The sequence below is a fragment of the Papaver somniferum genome, chromosome 11 (assembly GCF_003573695.1).
Source record: "Papaver somniferum cultivar HN1 chromosome 11, ASM357369v1, whole genome shotgun sequence".
NCBI lineage: Eukaryota > Viridiplantae > Streptophyta > Magnoliopsida > Ranunculales > Papaveraceae > Papaver > Papaver somniferum.
The window spans coordinates 119,972,845-119,987,722 of record NC_039368.1 but is presented as its reverse complement, the minus strand read 5'-3'; the positions used below and the strand labels follow the sequence as shown (position 1 = coordinate 119,987,722).

The following is a 14,878-nucleotide window of genomic DNA, read 5'->3' as shown; positions in this document are numbered from 1 at the left end:
CACCTTCATCGAAACAAAACCACTACTCTGCAACTAACACTAACACTAACACCATCACCTCCTATTTCTTTTTCTTCTTCCAATTGTAACAGTTAATTTTCAGCTGAGTTGGACAAGTGTTTCTTCAGATTCCAACAGTTTACAGAGGTATGTCATGTCATTTTATCCTCCTATTTGCCTTTTCACAAATTTACAAATCAGGGTTTCATGGGATTTATTTTTTTTTTATGGATTTTTTAAAAATCAGAGTTAATAAGGTTGATTTAGGTGGTAATGTGTATTGGGTTTAGGTTTATTTTTCAGTTTTTTAATTTGAGTTCTGTTAGTTAAGGTTTATAATTAATTGTATATCATATGCAACAGTGCTCAAGTGAAACATATGTTATTCATGTGAAGAATCTCATCCAACACCTTCAGTTAGTTCTGCAGTTTAAGTTTTATAAAATGATGCAGTAGTTTCAGTGTTTGTATTATCTCCTCACCCATGGTGTTTCTCATAAAAAAGTCTCTAAACTCATTGATTTGTTGGTCTTGGTAGCAGTATTTAATTTACTTAATTTCAAGTAATTTTAAGTAGAAAGTTGGAAGTGATTTGAATATGTTGAATGATACCGACACTGCGGTTCTCTCTTGGTAAGTAGCTTCTTGCATATTTGGAAATTGTCAATCTGGTAAAAATAGATTTTTTTTTTTGGCTTACTTCAAGTCATTAAAAATTTAAACAATCAAGTTATGGATGTCTTGTCCTAGACATTCTGATTTATCGGCATGTAACAATTTTTTTTATTTAGTTACTATGTACTTATGGTTTGTGTTTAAGATCCCTCGTATATATATGTCGACTTAAAGGAAAGAGCGGAATATCAGTTCGCCCTAAACAGGAATACATATTGTCATTATTATGTAGCAGTGATTGAATGTTTTGTTTTTGATTAAACAATTAACCATTAGAAATGTGGTGAATTTGCAGGGTGTGGCATTGTGGATCCCCCTCCGTGCAAGCAGTCACCAGTTTTAAGACTGCGAAAACAGTTTATGCTGATCAAATGGGTGTCACACCATTCAAGCTGGACATTGATGAGTTAATGCATGAATTCTCTGATGTGACAATTTCCACCAAATGCCCTGTCATTATTTTCCTGTTTTTTTTTTCTTTTCTCATTAACTTCTATTGTATGTCACAGAGAAAATCAACAACTTTGGTTGATATGTTGAACATGTGGCGATCTCAGAAGCTGTCTTTTATTTACGAGGGTAGGCTTCGAAACAACGAGGCCTTTTTGATGCAATCATTATATGCACATCCAATAGGTATGTTCTCGTAGTATAAATCTAATTAATTACCCGAAAAGTAAAAATAGATTTGGTTCTACATCTTTGAAATTCTGTGCTGCTGCTTCTGTTGATATTAATCTATGAATTAAGTTTTCGATTGGATAGTTGACTAGATGTACTGATGCCTTTGGGGTAACTCTCTTACTTCTCTTACCCGAAAGTATAAATTGTCTAGTTATGATTAATTGACCAGTGACACCAGTCAATGTCTATACAACCTGTTGTTCTGTTCCAGTCTCATAGCCCGTGTAGTAGTTGGCGAAAAGAAAGTTAATGGCAAGATTCCTGCTTTAATGTTGTGTTACTTGCAATATTTCGCTCTCTTTCTGATGCTACCGCACATGGCTAAATGTTTTATGCAGGTAAAATGTTATCTAAAGATTCATTTTCATGGAGATTGGGTGGATTTTACTGTCTGTATTGCCTTTATGAAACCCAGCCATTCAAGCCTCCTTTTAGGATATACTTGTCTCTAGGTATGTATTCTCAACTAGTTGCATAGGCCATTATTTTTTGCTGATGAATGTAATGTGTTGTAGTAAATATCTTATTGGTTTTTTACCCTATTAGTTTGTATTTTGCGTCAGAAAGTTGATCCTTGAGTGAGATTTGGAACAGAATACTCTCTCTGATGGCATCTTACTGACTTCGTCATAAATAATTTTCGAATCATCTGAAGGCTCATATTATTTGGGCCAAATATCTAAATGGTTTATTTATCTCAGATTAATGAGTTAGTCATTAATTTTTTGATAATCTAATACTCCCTCCGTCCCACTATTAGATGACCTAGTTCAAGTTTGCACAATTTTTAAGGCAGTGAATGGAAAGGAGTATTTTTAAGTATTTTTCACAATTATATCCTTATGGATAGTAACTTGTAAAATTTTGAAATGATTTATCTTTCAAACTATACCATGGATCTTCGTAGACTTTATATCATTGAAATGCATTCTAAAACACCTACTTAATGAGTATAAACATGGATATCAAATTACATATATTTCTTATACTAACGATAACCAATTAAAAGGATTATTTTAGAAATATCCCTTTGTTTAATGAGATAGGTCATGGGACAAAATTCTTAACTAAGTAGGTCATCTACTAGTGGGACGGGGGAAGTACAATCTTTGGGAGTAAATTGTTTATAGAATGCCGTAGATCAGGAGATGGTAATAGTTAACACGTACGTGAGCTAGAGGTTTTTGCGTAGGCTTGGACTTATTTATTGAAAAATGTCCCCAACCTGTTATGCTTAGGTCCATGTCAGCGAGTTGCAAGAATCTGAAGAACCAAAGCACTTGAAGAAGCAGCTAATCTTCTTTATATGAATCCCCAGCTCCATTTTGCATAGAGGTTCTGTAGCTCAGCATTTGATGTTAATGCATACATGGAAAAGATTGTGAGCTAGCTTCATTATATAAATCCCCTGCTGCATTTTGCATAAAGGTTCTGTAGCTCAGCATTGGATGTTCAGGACCTGATTACATGCAAAGATGGTGTGCTAGCTTCTTGCTACTTTGTACAGGTCAGCGTTGACTTCTGTATGACAAGTAGCGATTTAGAGGATGATAAGGAAACTTTAGTGCATATGGAGCCAGGTTAACTGGGTCTAAATAGCTGATTTTGTTATTAGGATGTCATTTTAGTAGATATATTGTCCCTTGATTGACATGTATCTGGAAGTGTAAAATGACTAACTCATTACTTGGTTAGGTATTTCCTCTAGGGAGTTCCACAGCCTCAAACGGCTTGTGGTTGACGCAAAGAAACAGGTCATTTTTGCTGTACCTGCTTTGGTCAAAAAGATGCTAGACAAAAATACCTTTCTGTTTGGTTTTGTTGAGATAAACGAGAGTTCGGTAAATGGTAGACTTAAAGTGATCAATGATCTTCAGAATACCCGCACGCAAGTTGCAAATAAAACGTACGTCTTCTTCTGAATGATACCAAAATTTCGGTTACTCACTCTTTTTACTCTCTCATGTTCTTATCATCTCGCTTTCTCTCCGATCTATCAGGTTATTGACAAATACACCAATCGAGCGGTTTCTGCACATGGATTTGGTAAGCATTTTGTGTTTCATATGGAAACACTGAAACAGAACCAGATTTTCCTTTGAGATTCCAGATTGCTTTGTAAATTTTAGACCTTTGCATTTCTACCAAGACTAGTTGAATGACCAGTCTCACAATCTGTCCTCTTTTCAGTGTATGGAACTTGACCTGAAAGTGCTGAAAAAAATGTTAACAGAGTGTTCAGCTGCTAAGGAACTGGACATCTAGGGTACCTTTCATGATCTTTTCTAAGTTTTCTTCTCAGAGTTTCTTGTTACCATCACAGGGAAATATGAAACGATGCTCTTTCTTTTGTTTCTTTGTTCACCTTGTTGTAATCTTGTGGAAAGCTTTAGAAATGATGTGAATATTCTTTCATTTTTATACCTAACTTTATTTATTTATTTTAATCTTTTCTCATTGTTCTTCATATATTGCACCTAATCTACAAATCCCTCGGAGTTATGAGAACATGTTTGTAGAAATCTAGTCTCGCACTAAAGTTGTAAGTTGTGTCTTTTAAAACTGATGCGGTTGTCGGTTAGTCTGGTCATGAGAATTTTCTGATCTCCAACTTCCAAATAAATCTCATTGACACTGTTCTTTGTTGTCCAGAATTTGACTCACAATCTCCAGAGTGCAACTAAATTTGTTCGTACACAGTTGAAGTTGCTCATCAAACCACACCATATCATCTCTGGTGTTTATGCTAGTGATGTAAGTTTTTGAGTTATCTCTTAAGGGAATTGATGATAACATCATTTTGCATTATGCCAGGACGCGATATTCTTTCTGATTAACATGTTTATGTGATTGGCAGGTAAGTTTATGACAAAGAGCTGGCATCACGTCTTCCACTTATTTCTGGATTTGGGGTGCTTTGAATCTTAAAACCAGTGTAATTCTGTTTTTTTTCTAATGGAAGCTAGAAAATTACTAATGAATCTACTATCCAACTGCCAGTTTTCATGTCCAGGCTTATCTAATCAAATCGTGTTTCTTTCTAATCGTCTTTATGGCAGGGGGTGGGATTAGTTGCTGCTGTGGGTGATTCAGTCGATCATTTAAAAATAGGGAGTCCAGTTGTAATTATGACCTTTTGAAGCTATTCAGAATTCACGGAAGTACGTTTTCTTTCAGAAGTTTCCCCTCCTTTTAAATGTTGTTTTCTTTTTCCTGTTTGGTATGTGGTTTTTTTCGATTTTCAGTGGTAACTTCATACCATGTTGCAACTCTTATATCTTTTGTGCTTTCGAGTGCAGGTTCCTGCAAAACGCGTACTACCTGTGGCTAGACCAGATCCTGAGGTTGTGGCAATGCTTACTTCTAGACTTACTGCATCAATTGCCTTGGAGAAGGTATTGAACTTAGTTTAATAACAAGTTGTTACTATAATCAATATTAGTTCTACCGGTCAGATTATGTATCATCTATTTTTTACAATGATTGAGGTAAATACACCTTCTTTTGCAATTTGTAGTCAGCACATATGGAATCTGGAAAGGTGGTTCTTGTTACTGCCGCTGCAGGAGGGACAGGCCAGGTTGCAGTACAGGTCTGCCCCTGATTGAGTTCATTTCCTGAAACTCAATCTACATTTGTTGCACTAGTCGAAGAATGTAACCATCTCTAATATTCTACTGTACAGCTTCAAAATTAGCTGGAAATATGGTGGTCGCTACATGTGACGTTGAGAAAAAAAACTTCACTTTTGAAAGATTTAGGGGTTCCTCGTGTCATAGATTACAGAAGCAAAAATATGTGTTATTACTAATCTCGAACTTCTTGCTGACCATTTCAGTTGGGACAGTATGTTCAAGTTAGAACTACTGGTTAGTAAATACACCTTCTCATTATTTCAACCTTTGTTTGTTTTGCTTTACTTTCTTGGTCCTTGAGAAGGAATTTCCCAAAGGTGCTGATATGTCTATGAATCTGTTGGTGGCGAAATGTTTTACCTGTGCTTCAATGCATCGGCGGTCTATGGGCGGCGCGTCGTCGTTGGAATGATTTCTCAGGTTAGTTTTCTTAACCATCATCTCATCGGTACAAATATTAAAGTAGATGTCATTCTCTACATTCAATGGCTGTACTTACAGCTACTTGCAAGTGTTTACAAGTTAAGTTATTTTTTTTTGTCAACGAACCAATGAAATATTGGTTTTTAGTATCAAGGAGAACATGGATGGCAGCCTTCGAATTATACTGGACTCTATGACAAGATACTTGCGAAGAACCAAACTAGTAGTGCGAAATCAGTATCTACCTTTTCCTATTATTGCAGTTTATGTGTTTCATGATGTCAGGTTACTACTCAATATACCTCACTGGTTGTTAGCATTGACCCAAACTTCTCCCAGCAAGTGGTGAAGCTATGAAATCACAATGCTAGACAAATCTTTGGAAAGCTATGAAATCATTTAATGTTGTGCATATTGGATGCTACGGAACTCTTTTGGAGAAAAAGTGTGTGAGCTTCAGAGATTGAGAGCAAGATGTAGCTTGTACTAAAAATAAAGGAGCGAAAGAATTATAAATCATATCTAAACTGTGTCGATAAATTTTGCCTATCAATACAAGAATATCCTGTTTCATGCTGTATGTAATTAGTAAATAATAATACCAAACTCCGTTAGTGAAACAGATTGTTATTAGACTGGGAACTTGTTTTACTGAAAATAAAAGCAGTAAAAGAATAATTTAAATTGTCTGGCTGCAAGGTTGGTTAATCCGTCGCAGCTAATGAAAATAGAAAATGGATCTGTCCATAACAATTTTGCTTATTAATGAAAAAGTTCCATGTCTGACTAATCCTCCTTTTATCACCTGATAGAAATGTATTGGGAAATTTCCGACTATGCTTAGATTTCTTCACACTCTTATTGAACTTTTTCACAATTTTAACTTGTCAAACGTGGTCAAAGTAGTCAAAATCAAAAATAACCCAGCAACGATTCAAATCGTGATTAATCCTTTTAGGACAGTTCTAAAGAGGTCCGTAGAGGTGAAGTTATCAAGGTCATATGTAATAATCCAAAAATCCTAACTACTCCCTCCGTCCCACCATTAAGTGACGTAATTGGTTTTTAATTTTGTCCCACCATTAAGTGACCTATTCCAAATGAATGGGATGAATTCCCAAAATTCTCCTTCTCCCTAAATGTCACGCATTTTCCCACTGTCTCACTCTCACTCCCCATTTCTCCCTTCATTTTTCCTGAGTCTCACTCTCACTCTCCATTTCTTCAGTCCTATCTCCACCACCACCACCACACCACCACCACCACCACCATCACCATCACCGTCAAACGACATCTCTTCTTCTACTGCGATGACCACCATCACCTTTATCATCTCCGTCTTCTCATCTTCATCTTCTCTGTTGTTAGTTTTTCTATCTTCAATTTTATTTGAATCTGATAAAAAGATTACATTTTTGCGTTAAACTTAACATATTCTGTGTGGGTTTTGATTTTATGAATAAATCTTCCAAAGTTTGAAGTTGAATCTGATATAGGGTTTAGATCAAAATTTATTGATGAATCAAGATGAAGAAGATGTTGTTTCTGTGAAATCAAGATAAAGAAGATATGGGTTTGAATGAATTGATGAATCTGAGCCGTGAGAGAAGAAATTGAAGCAGATGTTGTTGAATGAAGATGGATTGAATATGTTTGAAGAACTGAAATGGTGGATTTAGGGTTTGTCAGTAACAGAAGGAATTGGTGGTTGTTCTCAAATTCGTTTGCTACTGCTCAAATTACAGAAATCGAGTTGTTGCTATGGGTTTTGTGTGAGAGCAGGAGATGATGAGGAACAAGACCAATTGGGTTTTATGGGGTTTGCTCTTATGAAGATGAGAATACAGGGAAGAAGAAGAATGAGCAGCTGATATTCCATAGAAGGGAGTATTAAACTAAAATCTGAAGACGAGTTTGAGATGAAATGATGATGCAGGAAGGATGGTAAGATGGTGATGAATGAATGAATTTTAAAGTGAACTAATGCATGTTGCATAAAAAATGATGATCCGCATCGCTAGCAAAGGTAACTTCTCCGTTCCCTCAATCAACTCTGCGTGACATTCTTGTGCAGCCTAGTTGCAGCTTCCAAGTGCAAACAAAATGTAAAAATGGTGGGGACTTGTAAAGAACCACATTACTTTACTAGTAGGCCACATACCAATATCAGGACTTCTGATGCTGATAGACATGCATTTTAAATGTGAAGTAGGTGGTGGTTTTTTGTGTACAAATTGGTATGGTTTCTTTCAATTTTCAGTACTCATTGGAGTTTGCATTAGTCACCCTGCAAAAGCTTTCATCTCCTGCTAACGATGATGATGTGATGGATACACACAAAAAGTTGATGAATGAGCTAGGAGGGATTTCTCAAGATGGAGATAACTCAAATATTTCTTTTGTCAATGCAACAGTCAAGGGTCTGCGCTTTGTTTTGGAGCAGCTTCAGGTTTGTCTTTATGTGTGTCCTGCTCGTTATTTGGTTCCACTTGTTTTATTCTCAGACTTTTAAGAAGTAAGGTTTCATGATACTCTAGATTAAAAAATGTAACTTGAGTTACATCCTTATAGGTCCCTATCTTTCTGTTGAGGGCCTTACGTATTTGAAACGTACAATAGAGTTAGCAAAAATAAGTTGCTAGAAATTTCACCATCTTAGGTAAAGAAGAAAGCGACTGAATTTGAACTGGCCAACAAGGCATAAGATTTGCCTGGAGATAGCAAAAGGTTTAGCTTATCTTCATGTGAACTTATGAGTGTAAAGATTACAGGCTGAGTGAAATGAAACCATGTAAAATTACATGAAAATACCAACACAGTGAAATGAAACCATGTAAAATTACATGAAAATGAACAACTTATTGTGACTTTTTGTCTCTGTAGATAAAACCATTCGAGGTTTTCTTGCTGGAGAAACTATGTATGGTTTGCTGAAGTAACCTTTGCTAGCAGCTGGAAGGCTTGTTCCAGAAACTACATGATGATATCATTGCCATGTGTTTCGCCAGCATTGCAGAAATGTCTTAAACATGAGAAGTAATTAGTTGCTTCCTTCACCAGATTCTTATCCACTTCGATTTGAGTAGGAAGTTCACCAATGCGTGCAAGTTTCTTTTTCCCTATATGCTGCAATTTATAATTGTTTCCTCCATGAAGCTTTAGAACCTCTACCATGCATAGTTGCAATGAGAGGAATACGTCATTCAGAGCTTGTGCTGATAATTCATTAAATGCTTTATCCACATCCGATAAAAGTTCGCCAACAGTAGTAGGCACCTCTCTGTGCTGTAACGATTGTATAGCCCTGAAAAACCCTAGATCAAGAACGTTCATATCGGGACTTTGTGAAGGTTGGAATCTCAACCTAATATCAAAACCTTCTTTTGCGGCTTCTTTTAAAAATTCTTCATCATCCACTTTAATATGTGGTTTCGCATTATCTTGTTGGATGTAGATAGTTTCCCCATTATAGTTTGGCCACTTTTCCTGAATGGCTGGTAATAATTTCTTAATCAAACAAGCTCTTGTAACGTCTTTGTTCACTGATTCAATTGGTTTATCTTCGAGTGTTCCAGCCGGACGATTTTTGCTCGTTCGCTTTGCTGCCTCCTTTGTTACAAAAGGAAATATACCTATTTTTTTGTTAAAAACTTCATTCCCAAACTCATCGAACCTAGGACGAGCTACTGCTGCCAAAAACATGACCTTTTCAATGTACCTTTTACTTTGACATGTACGATATGGTTCGGTTTCTTCCGGATGAAGGTAGTAATTCTCTGTTGCTTTTGTCATGAAGAACCACTTCTCATCTATATGTATAACACATAATTGGCCTTGACCATTATATTATCTTTGTAAGGGTTAAGCTCAAGCATTCCCAAACATAATTCTAACCGTGTTTTCTTGGTGTCTACTGTGAAGGCTGGTTTTATTGCGTTCGTGTGTTTTTTAATTGCTCCTTTCTTGACGTATCTATGTACAGTTGACTTGGGCATATTCAGAGCTTCGACAATGTACCTTATGCTAGTACGTTGTCGCAATGGTATTTCCATAATCTTGCTTAAATCAACCTTCCTGGGTTTAGGACCAACTCTGGTTGGTTTTCGTGAAGACACGTCAAAAGGTAAATCCTTTGCTTTACAATCTTTTCCTCGTTTCCATATACGTTTTACTGTAGACTCTGATACTGAAAATAGTTGCGCTGCCATTGGAACCGAGCCTTTTCGCACTCTTTCGTTGTTACTCTCTTTCAATAAGAAATGGAAAATACTTAGACGTTGTTCATTTGTGAGATTTTTTTTATTTCTGGTGGGAACACCTGATTCTCCGGCATGTGTCGTTTCTTCAAGAGTTTCTGTGATTGTTTCAGGAAAACAAGGGCTTGAATCCGTCTCCTCCAGCTCTTCATTGTTCATACTGAACTCCATCTCCTCCATCTCTTCGTTATTCATCATGTACTCGTTATTCATCATGTACTCCTCCTCCAACTCTTCATTGTTCATACTGAACTCCATCTCCTCCATCTCTTCGTTATTCATCATGTACTCCTCCTCCAACTCTTCATTGTTCGTAATGAACTCAATCTCCTCCAGCTCCTCGATTATCTCCATCACCTTAGCTAATTCAAAAAGTATTGCTAATTAGTTCAATTAGAGTTCATTAGTTTATGGATGCGACCTTGGACAAGGAGTCTGATGCTTGACACTAGAAATCTTTGATGATGCTTGACACTAGAAATCTTTGATGTAAAACAAGGGTGTAGTTGATCTAAACCTTCAGTTGAAGACCAAATGATAACTTAGCTTAGTATATGTGCAGTTTCTACAACTATTGGATAATGTATTGACATGGTCTTACAGTACAAATCCTTGGATGTGAAATCCAAGCATGAAATGGAAGACTTAGATGTCATGCAAAACTAGGAAATTGTAAAGAGCACAGGTGTTCCGGGACATGCAATAAAGCACACATGTTAGAGTTTTGCTGAATTTCTGATATTGTATTCAAGCACACATGCGATAAGCTTAATAGTTCTTCTTTCAAAACAAATTTCTGATATCAAGCTTAATATTACATTCTTCATATGTTTTATTGCATAAAAAATGGTTGAAATGTGTTCACCATAGTATGTTGTTACTAAGCTGAATTGTGCATGTCACATGGGGCAGACTTCAAAATGATACTCCCCACATATATGTGTTTTGATCTGGTCCAGTTCTTATGAATTGTTTGTAATTGCAAATTAGATGATGCAGATTCTTCAGTTAATTTGACCTTTCTTTCTGAAATCTGTTAAAATCAATTGATTGCTCCTACATGTGCAATGTTCTACATCTGCTACTATGCTTCACAACTTAAGATGATTAGAAAATGAGGTAAAGAGTTAGATATTTACCTTAGAAGTTTTGCTTATTCTGAAACTCAAATTGATTTTTTTGCTTTACAATACTCCTGCTTTGAGAATTTGATTTGATATTTTCAGATCTGAAATTTATCTCATTTTCAGGTGGAGATTTGATGAACTTTATCTTATTGATTTTTCAGATGGAGTGCTTATCATGGGTACATACAAATCACCTGAAGTTGTGAGTGAATAGAGATCTCAGATTGAATCACCTGTTTATAGTAAAGAGAGATCTGAATTTGATTTTGGAACTTTGTTTCTGTAAAAATCAAACTTGAAGTTTATGAGTGAAGAGAAATCTCTGATTGAATCACCTGAAGTTTACAGTAAACAGAGATCTCAATTTGTATTTGTTTTTGTAAAAATCAAACTGGTTTTTAGGAATTCTGAAATAAAAAACGAATGAATGTCTCCGATCACGTATATTCTGGGTTTTTGTATTGAGAACGAAAGTTGAAATTGTGAATTTGTCAATTTGAAAATTTGGAGATTGGAGGGAAGGCGTAGCTGGTATTTCAGTTTTTTTTGAGGGCAAATATGGAAAAAATAATAGGAAGCCACTCTCTCTCCCACTTGCCTTAAAATTTGTGCAAATTCAAACTAGGTCACTTAATGGTGGGACGGAGGGAGTAGAAGTTTAGAAAACTACAGGGATAATCAGGAAAATGCCTATATTTCGATGCCCCATAGGGAAAATGTCCCATGAATTTTTTTTATGGGAAAATGCCCTACCGTCCAATTTTCCATCCAAATAGTCAATATCTCTTCTACAGAGATATCAGCAATGCACGAAATGACCAAATTAGCCTAACACTGCATTAAGTGAATATCTACTACCACTTGAACAAATCCAGCGACATCTCTCAATTAAATCCTACGGCTAAAAAATGTGTCTTACTGTAATTTAGCCATGCGTATATCAAGATCGGTCTTGTTAATATCGCTCTCCATCTTCTTCGTTCTATTTTAACAAAAACAGAAAAGGAAAGAAAAAACAGAGATTGCAGATGAAATTCAGAGAAGCTAGAGGAATCATGGCGAGGAGTGAACAGAGAGTTGGGTGTGTATTTCGCTTTCTTATTTGTAGTAAATACGAAAATGGTTAGATAGTTTTGATGCAGTAGAAGAAGCAGCAATGACTTATGATGAAGCATTTAGAAATCTAAGAGGACATAAAGCAAAAAAAAAAATGGTACTATTAGGTCTTTGCATCATTATTAAAGTCATCAGCAACATCAATGGAGGAATAATAATCATCATCATTTTTGTCCATATCGGAGATTTCGTCGGAATCTGTTTTCTCCACCACCGGTGATGAGTAGTCCATCACAAATGATTAATAATATTTCTTCTGCTGCTTATTCGTAAAGATTTTTCTGGTTGTAGATTTGATCATGCTGTTGATGTGGTTGTTAGAAATGAAAAAAAAAAGATTAGAGAAGAGAACTCCAGCTGTTATCATTAGAGAATGATGGAATTTTATTTTATTTCAAATCAATGTTAGGGAGGATTAATTTAATTTTGGATCTCTTTTAAATTGGTGGCAGTATTTTGTTTCTTTCTTATTAATTAGGTTATTATTTGGAGATGAATTTAATTATCAATTATTTCAATTGAAATGAACTTAACTAACTTACATAATCCACCATTTTTTGTTTATTCTCTCTTTTTCCTGAGCCACGAGTTAACTCGGTCTCAATCAGTAGATTCAATGCACATTTTAATCTCTCTGAAAATTAACTAATCATCTCTGCTCCGGCGGAATCCTACAGTAGGACATGGAGAGAGTTTGAAGAAAAGGTTTGGCTTTTCTGGTAATAATACATTTCCTCATCTCCCACCGTCGCTTTGAATATCCATGACACGCGGAGAAATCTTGATGAATGGGCGATTTTGTCATTTTACTCACATGTGTAACAGCACACGTGTGGTTTTTTTGACCATTTAACTGTACTTGGATGGAAAATTGGATGGCGGGGAATTTTCCCGTAACTTTTTTTTCATGGAGCATTTTCCCTATGGGGCATCGAAATATAAGGCATTTTCCCAATTTTCCCAAAACTATATCATTCCCCTCTTCGATTCCATCAAGAATATTGCTGGTACGGACAAATATGTGTTTTCCTTTCTCCAACATTCGAGCTTTACTCCAAACCTAGTGGAGAAACTTATTTCAAACATAGACGTTTTGAGAGAAGAAGGTGTTCCTCAAGCAAATATTGTCAAGTTTGTAGTCGCTAGACCCAAGTCACTTACCATATGCACTGCTAGATTAAAAGAAATTTTACAAGAGATTAAGGGTATGGGTGTTGATGATCCTTCTAAATGTAAATTTCTCGATGATATTCGTACAATCACAGAAATGAGTAAAACGACCCGGGAAGCAAAATCGAATGTTTTGTGGAATTGGGGTTGGTCAGACGCACAAATTCGACATTTATTTCAGGCCCAACCAAGTTTGATGACGCTAGGTGCGAAGAATATATCAGAGACTATGGAATACTATATGAATCAAATAGGTATTAGTTCATCATTTGTAGCTAAAAACCCAAGAATGTTAGCTTATAACTTGAAGAACAGGGTTATACCTAGATGGTCTCATATTCAAGGTTTAGTCTCTAAGGGTCTCATTAGTGAGGGTGAAATCCGCATAACTGCACTTTTATCCATGAGCAACTAGAAGTTCATGGATAAGTTTGTTATCAAGTATCAAGAAAAAGGTGTAGACTTATCTGAATATATAACTTATATGCTTAGTTGACTCTTTTCCATAACCTTGCTTGGTACAACTAAGTGAATTGTGGAGGAAACTGGCAGCTTAACTTAAAACCACAGATCGTTCTCTAGGTTTCATCTATGAATTTTTAGATGCTGGATGTGTAGCCTACTCTGGTCTTCCATGGATAACTTTAATAGATAACCCACTATATATCGATCCTATGACATATTTTTCCTTTTAAAAAGTCTTGTTTTATGCCAGAAAGGTTTCGAATAGTATATTGATACTAATAGATTACTGTTGTATCTTAATTACTTAATCGAACATTTTTCTATCATTTACATAATAAATAAGTGTGTCTTCTTTCTTGTTAGTGTGAAATATGTAACCCCTTATATTATATAACCAGGAATTTAATGGGCTTGTCATGGAGGGCTCACAAAGTGAAGAAGTATCATTTTCTCTAGAAAGGGATGTAGAAAGTAAAGTCGGTAAAAGTAAGAAGAAAGCTTCGTCAAGTGATCTCGTGGAACGAGAGAAAAAGTTGAAGAAGATAGAAGAAGCAAAGGAAGTTTCTCGAGAAAAAGATGTAGTAAGTAAAGCCGGCAAAAGTAAGAAGAAAGCTTCGTCGAGTGATCTTGTGGAACCAGAGAAAAAGTTGAAGAAGATAGAAGAACCGAAAGAAATTTATGCAGAAAAGGATGTAGGAAGTAAAGCCGGAAAAAGTAAGAAGAAAGCTTCGTCGAGTGATCTCGTGGAACGAGAGAAAAGTTGAAGAAGATAGAAGAACCGAAGGAAGTTTCTCTAGAAAAGTATGTAGAAAGTAAAGCCGACAAAAGTAAGAAGAAAGCTTCGTCGAGCGATCTCGTGGAACCAGAAAAAAAGTTGAAGAAGATAGAAGAACCGAAAGAAATTTCTGCAGAAAAGGATGTAGGAAGTAAAGCCGGCAAAAGTAAGAAGAAAGCTTCGTCGAGTGATCTCGTGGAACGAGAGAAAAAGTTGAAGAAGATAGAAGAACCGAAGGAAGTTTCTCAAGAAAAGGATGTAGGAAGTAAAGCCGGCAAAAGTAAGAAGAAAGCTTCGTCGAGCGATCTCGTGGAACCAGAGAAAAAGTTGAAGAAGATAGAAGAACCGAAAGAAATTTCTGCAGAAAAAGGATGTAGGAAGTAAAGCCGACAAAAGTAAGAAGAAAGCTTCATCGAGTGATCTCGTGGAACGAGAGAAAAAGTTGAAGAAGATAGAAGAACCGAAGGAAGTTTCTCAAGAAAAGGATGAAGTAAAGCCGGCAAAAGTAAGAAGAAAGCTTCGTCGAGTGATCTCGTGAAACGAGAGAAAAGG

General features: G+C 36.0%; 1 protein-coding gene and 1 long non-coding RNA gene across 2 annotated transcripts; both read left to right on the top strand.

Moving 5' to 3' along the window:
- On the top strand, positions 1–6,037 carry LOC113323409. The gene is made up of 14 exons (XM_026571710.1): positions 1–147; positions 971–1,103; positions 1,185–1,311; positions 1,698–1,811; positions 3,055–3,265; positions 3,360–3,405; positions 3,550–3,625; positions 4,012–4,113; positions 4,217–4,294; positions 4,419–4,520; positions 4,659–4,754; positions 4,877–4,951; positions 5,045–5,414; positions 5,565–6,037. Exons 2-7 carry the CDS (start codon positions 1,047–1,049, stop codon positions 3,622–3,624), a joined length of 630 nt encoding a protein of 209 aa, XP_026427495.1. The 5' UTR covers positions 1–147; positions 971–1,046; the 3' UTR covers position 3,625; positions 4,012–4,113; positions 4,217–4,294; positions 4,419–4,520; positions 4,659–4,754; positions 4,877–4,951; positions 5,045–5,414; positions 5,565–6,037.
- Positions 6,038–7,810: 1,773 nt separating this feature from the next.
- On the top strand, positions 7,811–9,409 carry LOC113320913. The gene is made up of 3 exons (XR_003346356.1): positions 7,811–7,866; positions 8,301–8,453; positions 9,400–9,409. It is a non-coding gene; the product is annotated as an uncharacterized LOC113320913 (long non-coding RNA).
- Positions 9,410–14,878: the final 5,469 nt, after the last annotated feature.

Excerpts from the sequence above, each read along its gene's own strand:
- LOC113323409 (XM_026571710.1), top strand. The coding sequence starts at position 1,047 with ATGGGTGTCACACCATTCAAGCTGGACATTGATGAGTTAATGCATGAA. Across the intron at positions 1,104-1,184 it reads TAATGCATGAATTCTCTGAT|AGAAAATCAACAACTTTGGT; the intron begins GTGACAATTTCC and ends TGTATGTCACAG. Across the intron at positions 1,812-3,054 it reads TAGGATATACTTGTCTCTAG|GTATTTCCTCTAGGGAGTTC; the intron begins GTATGTATTCTC and ends TTACTTGGTTAG.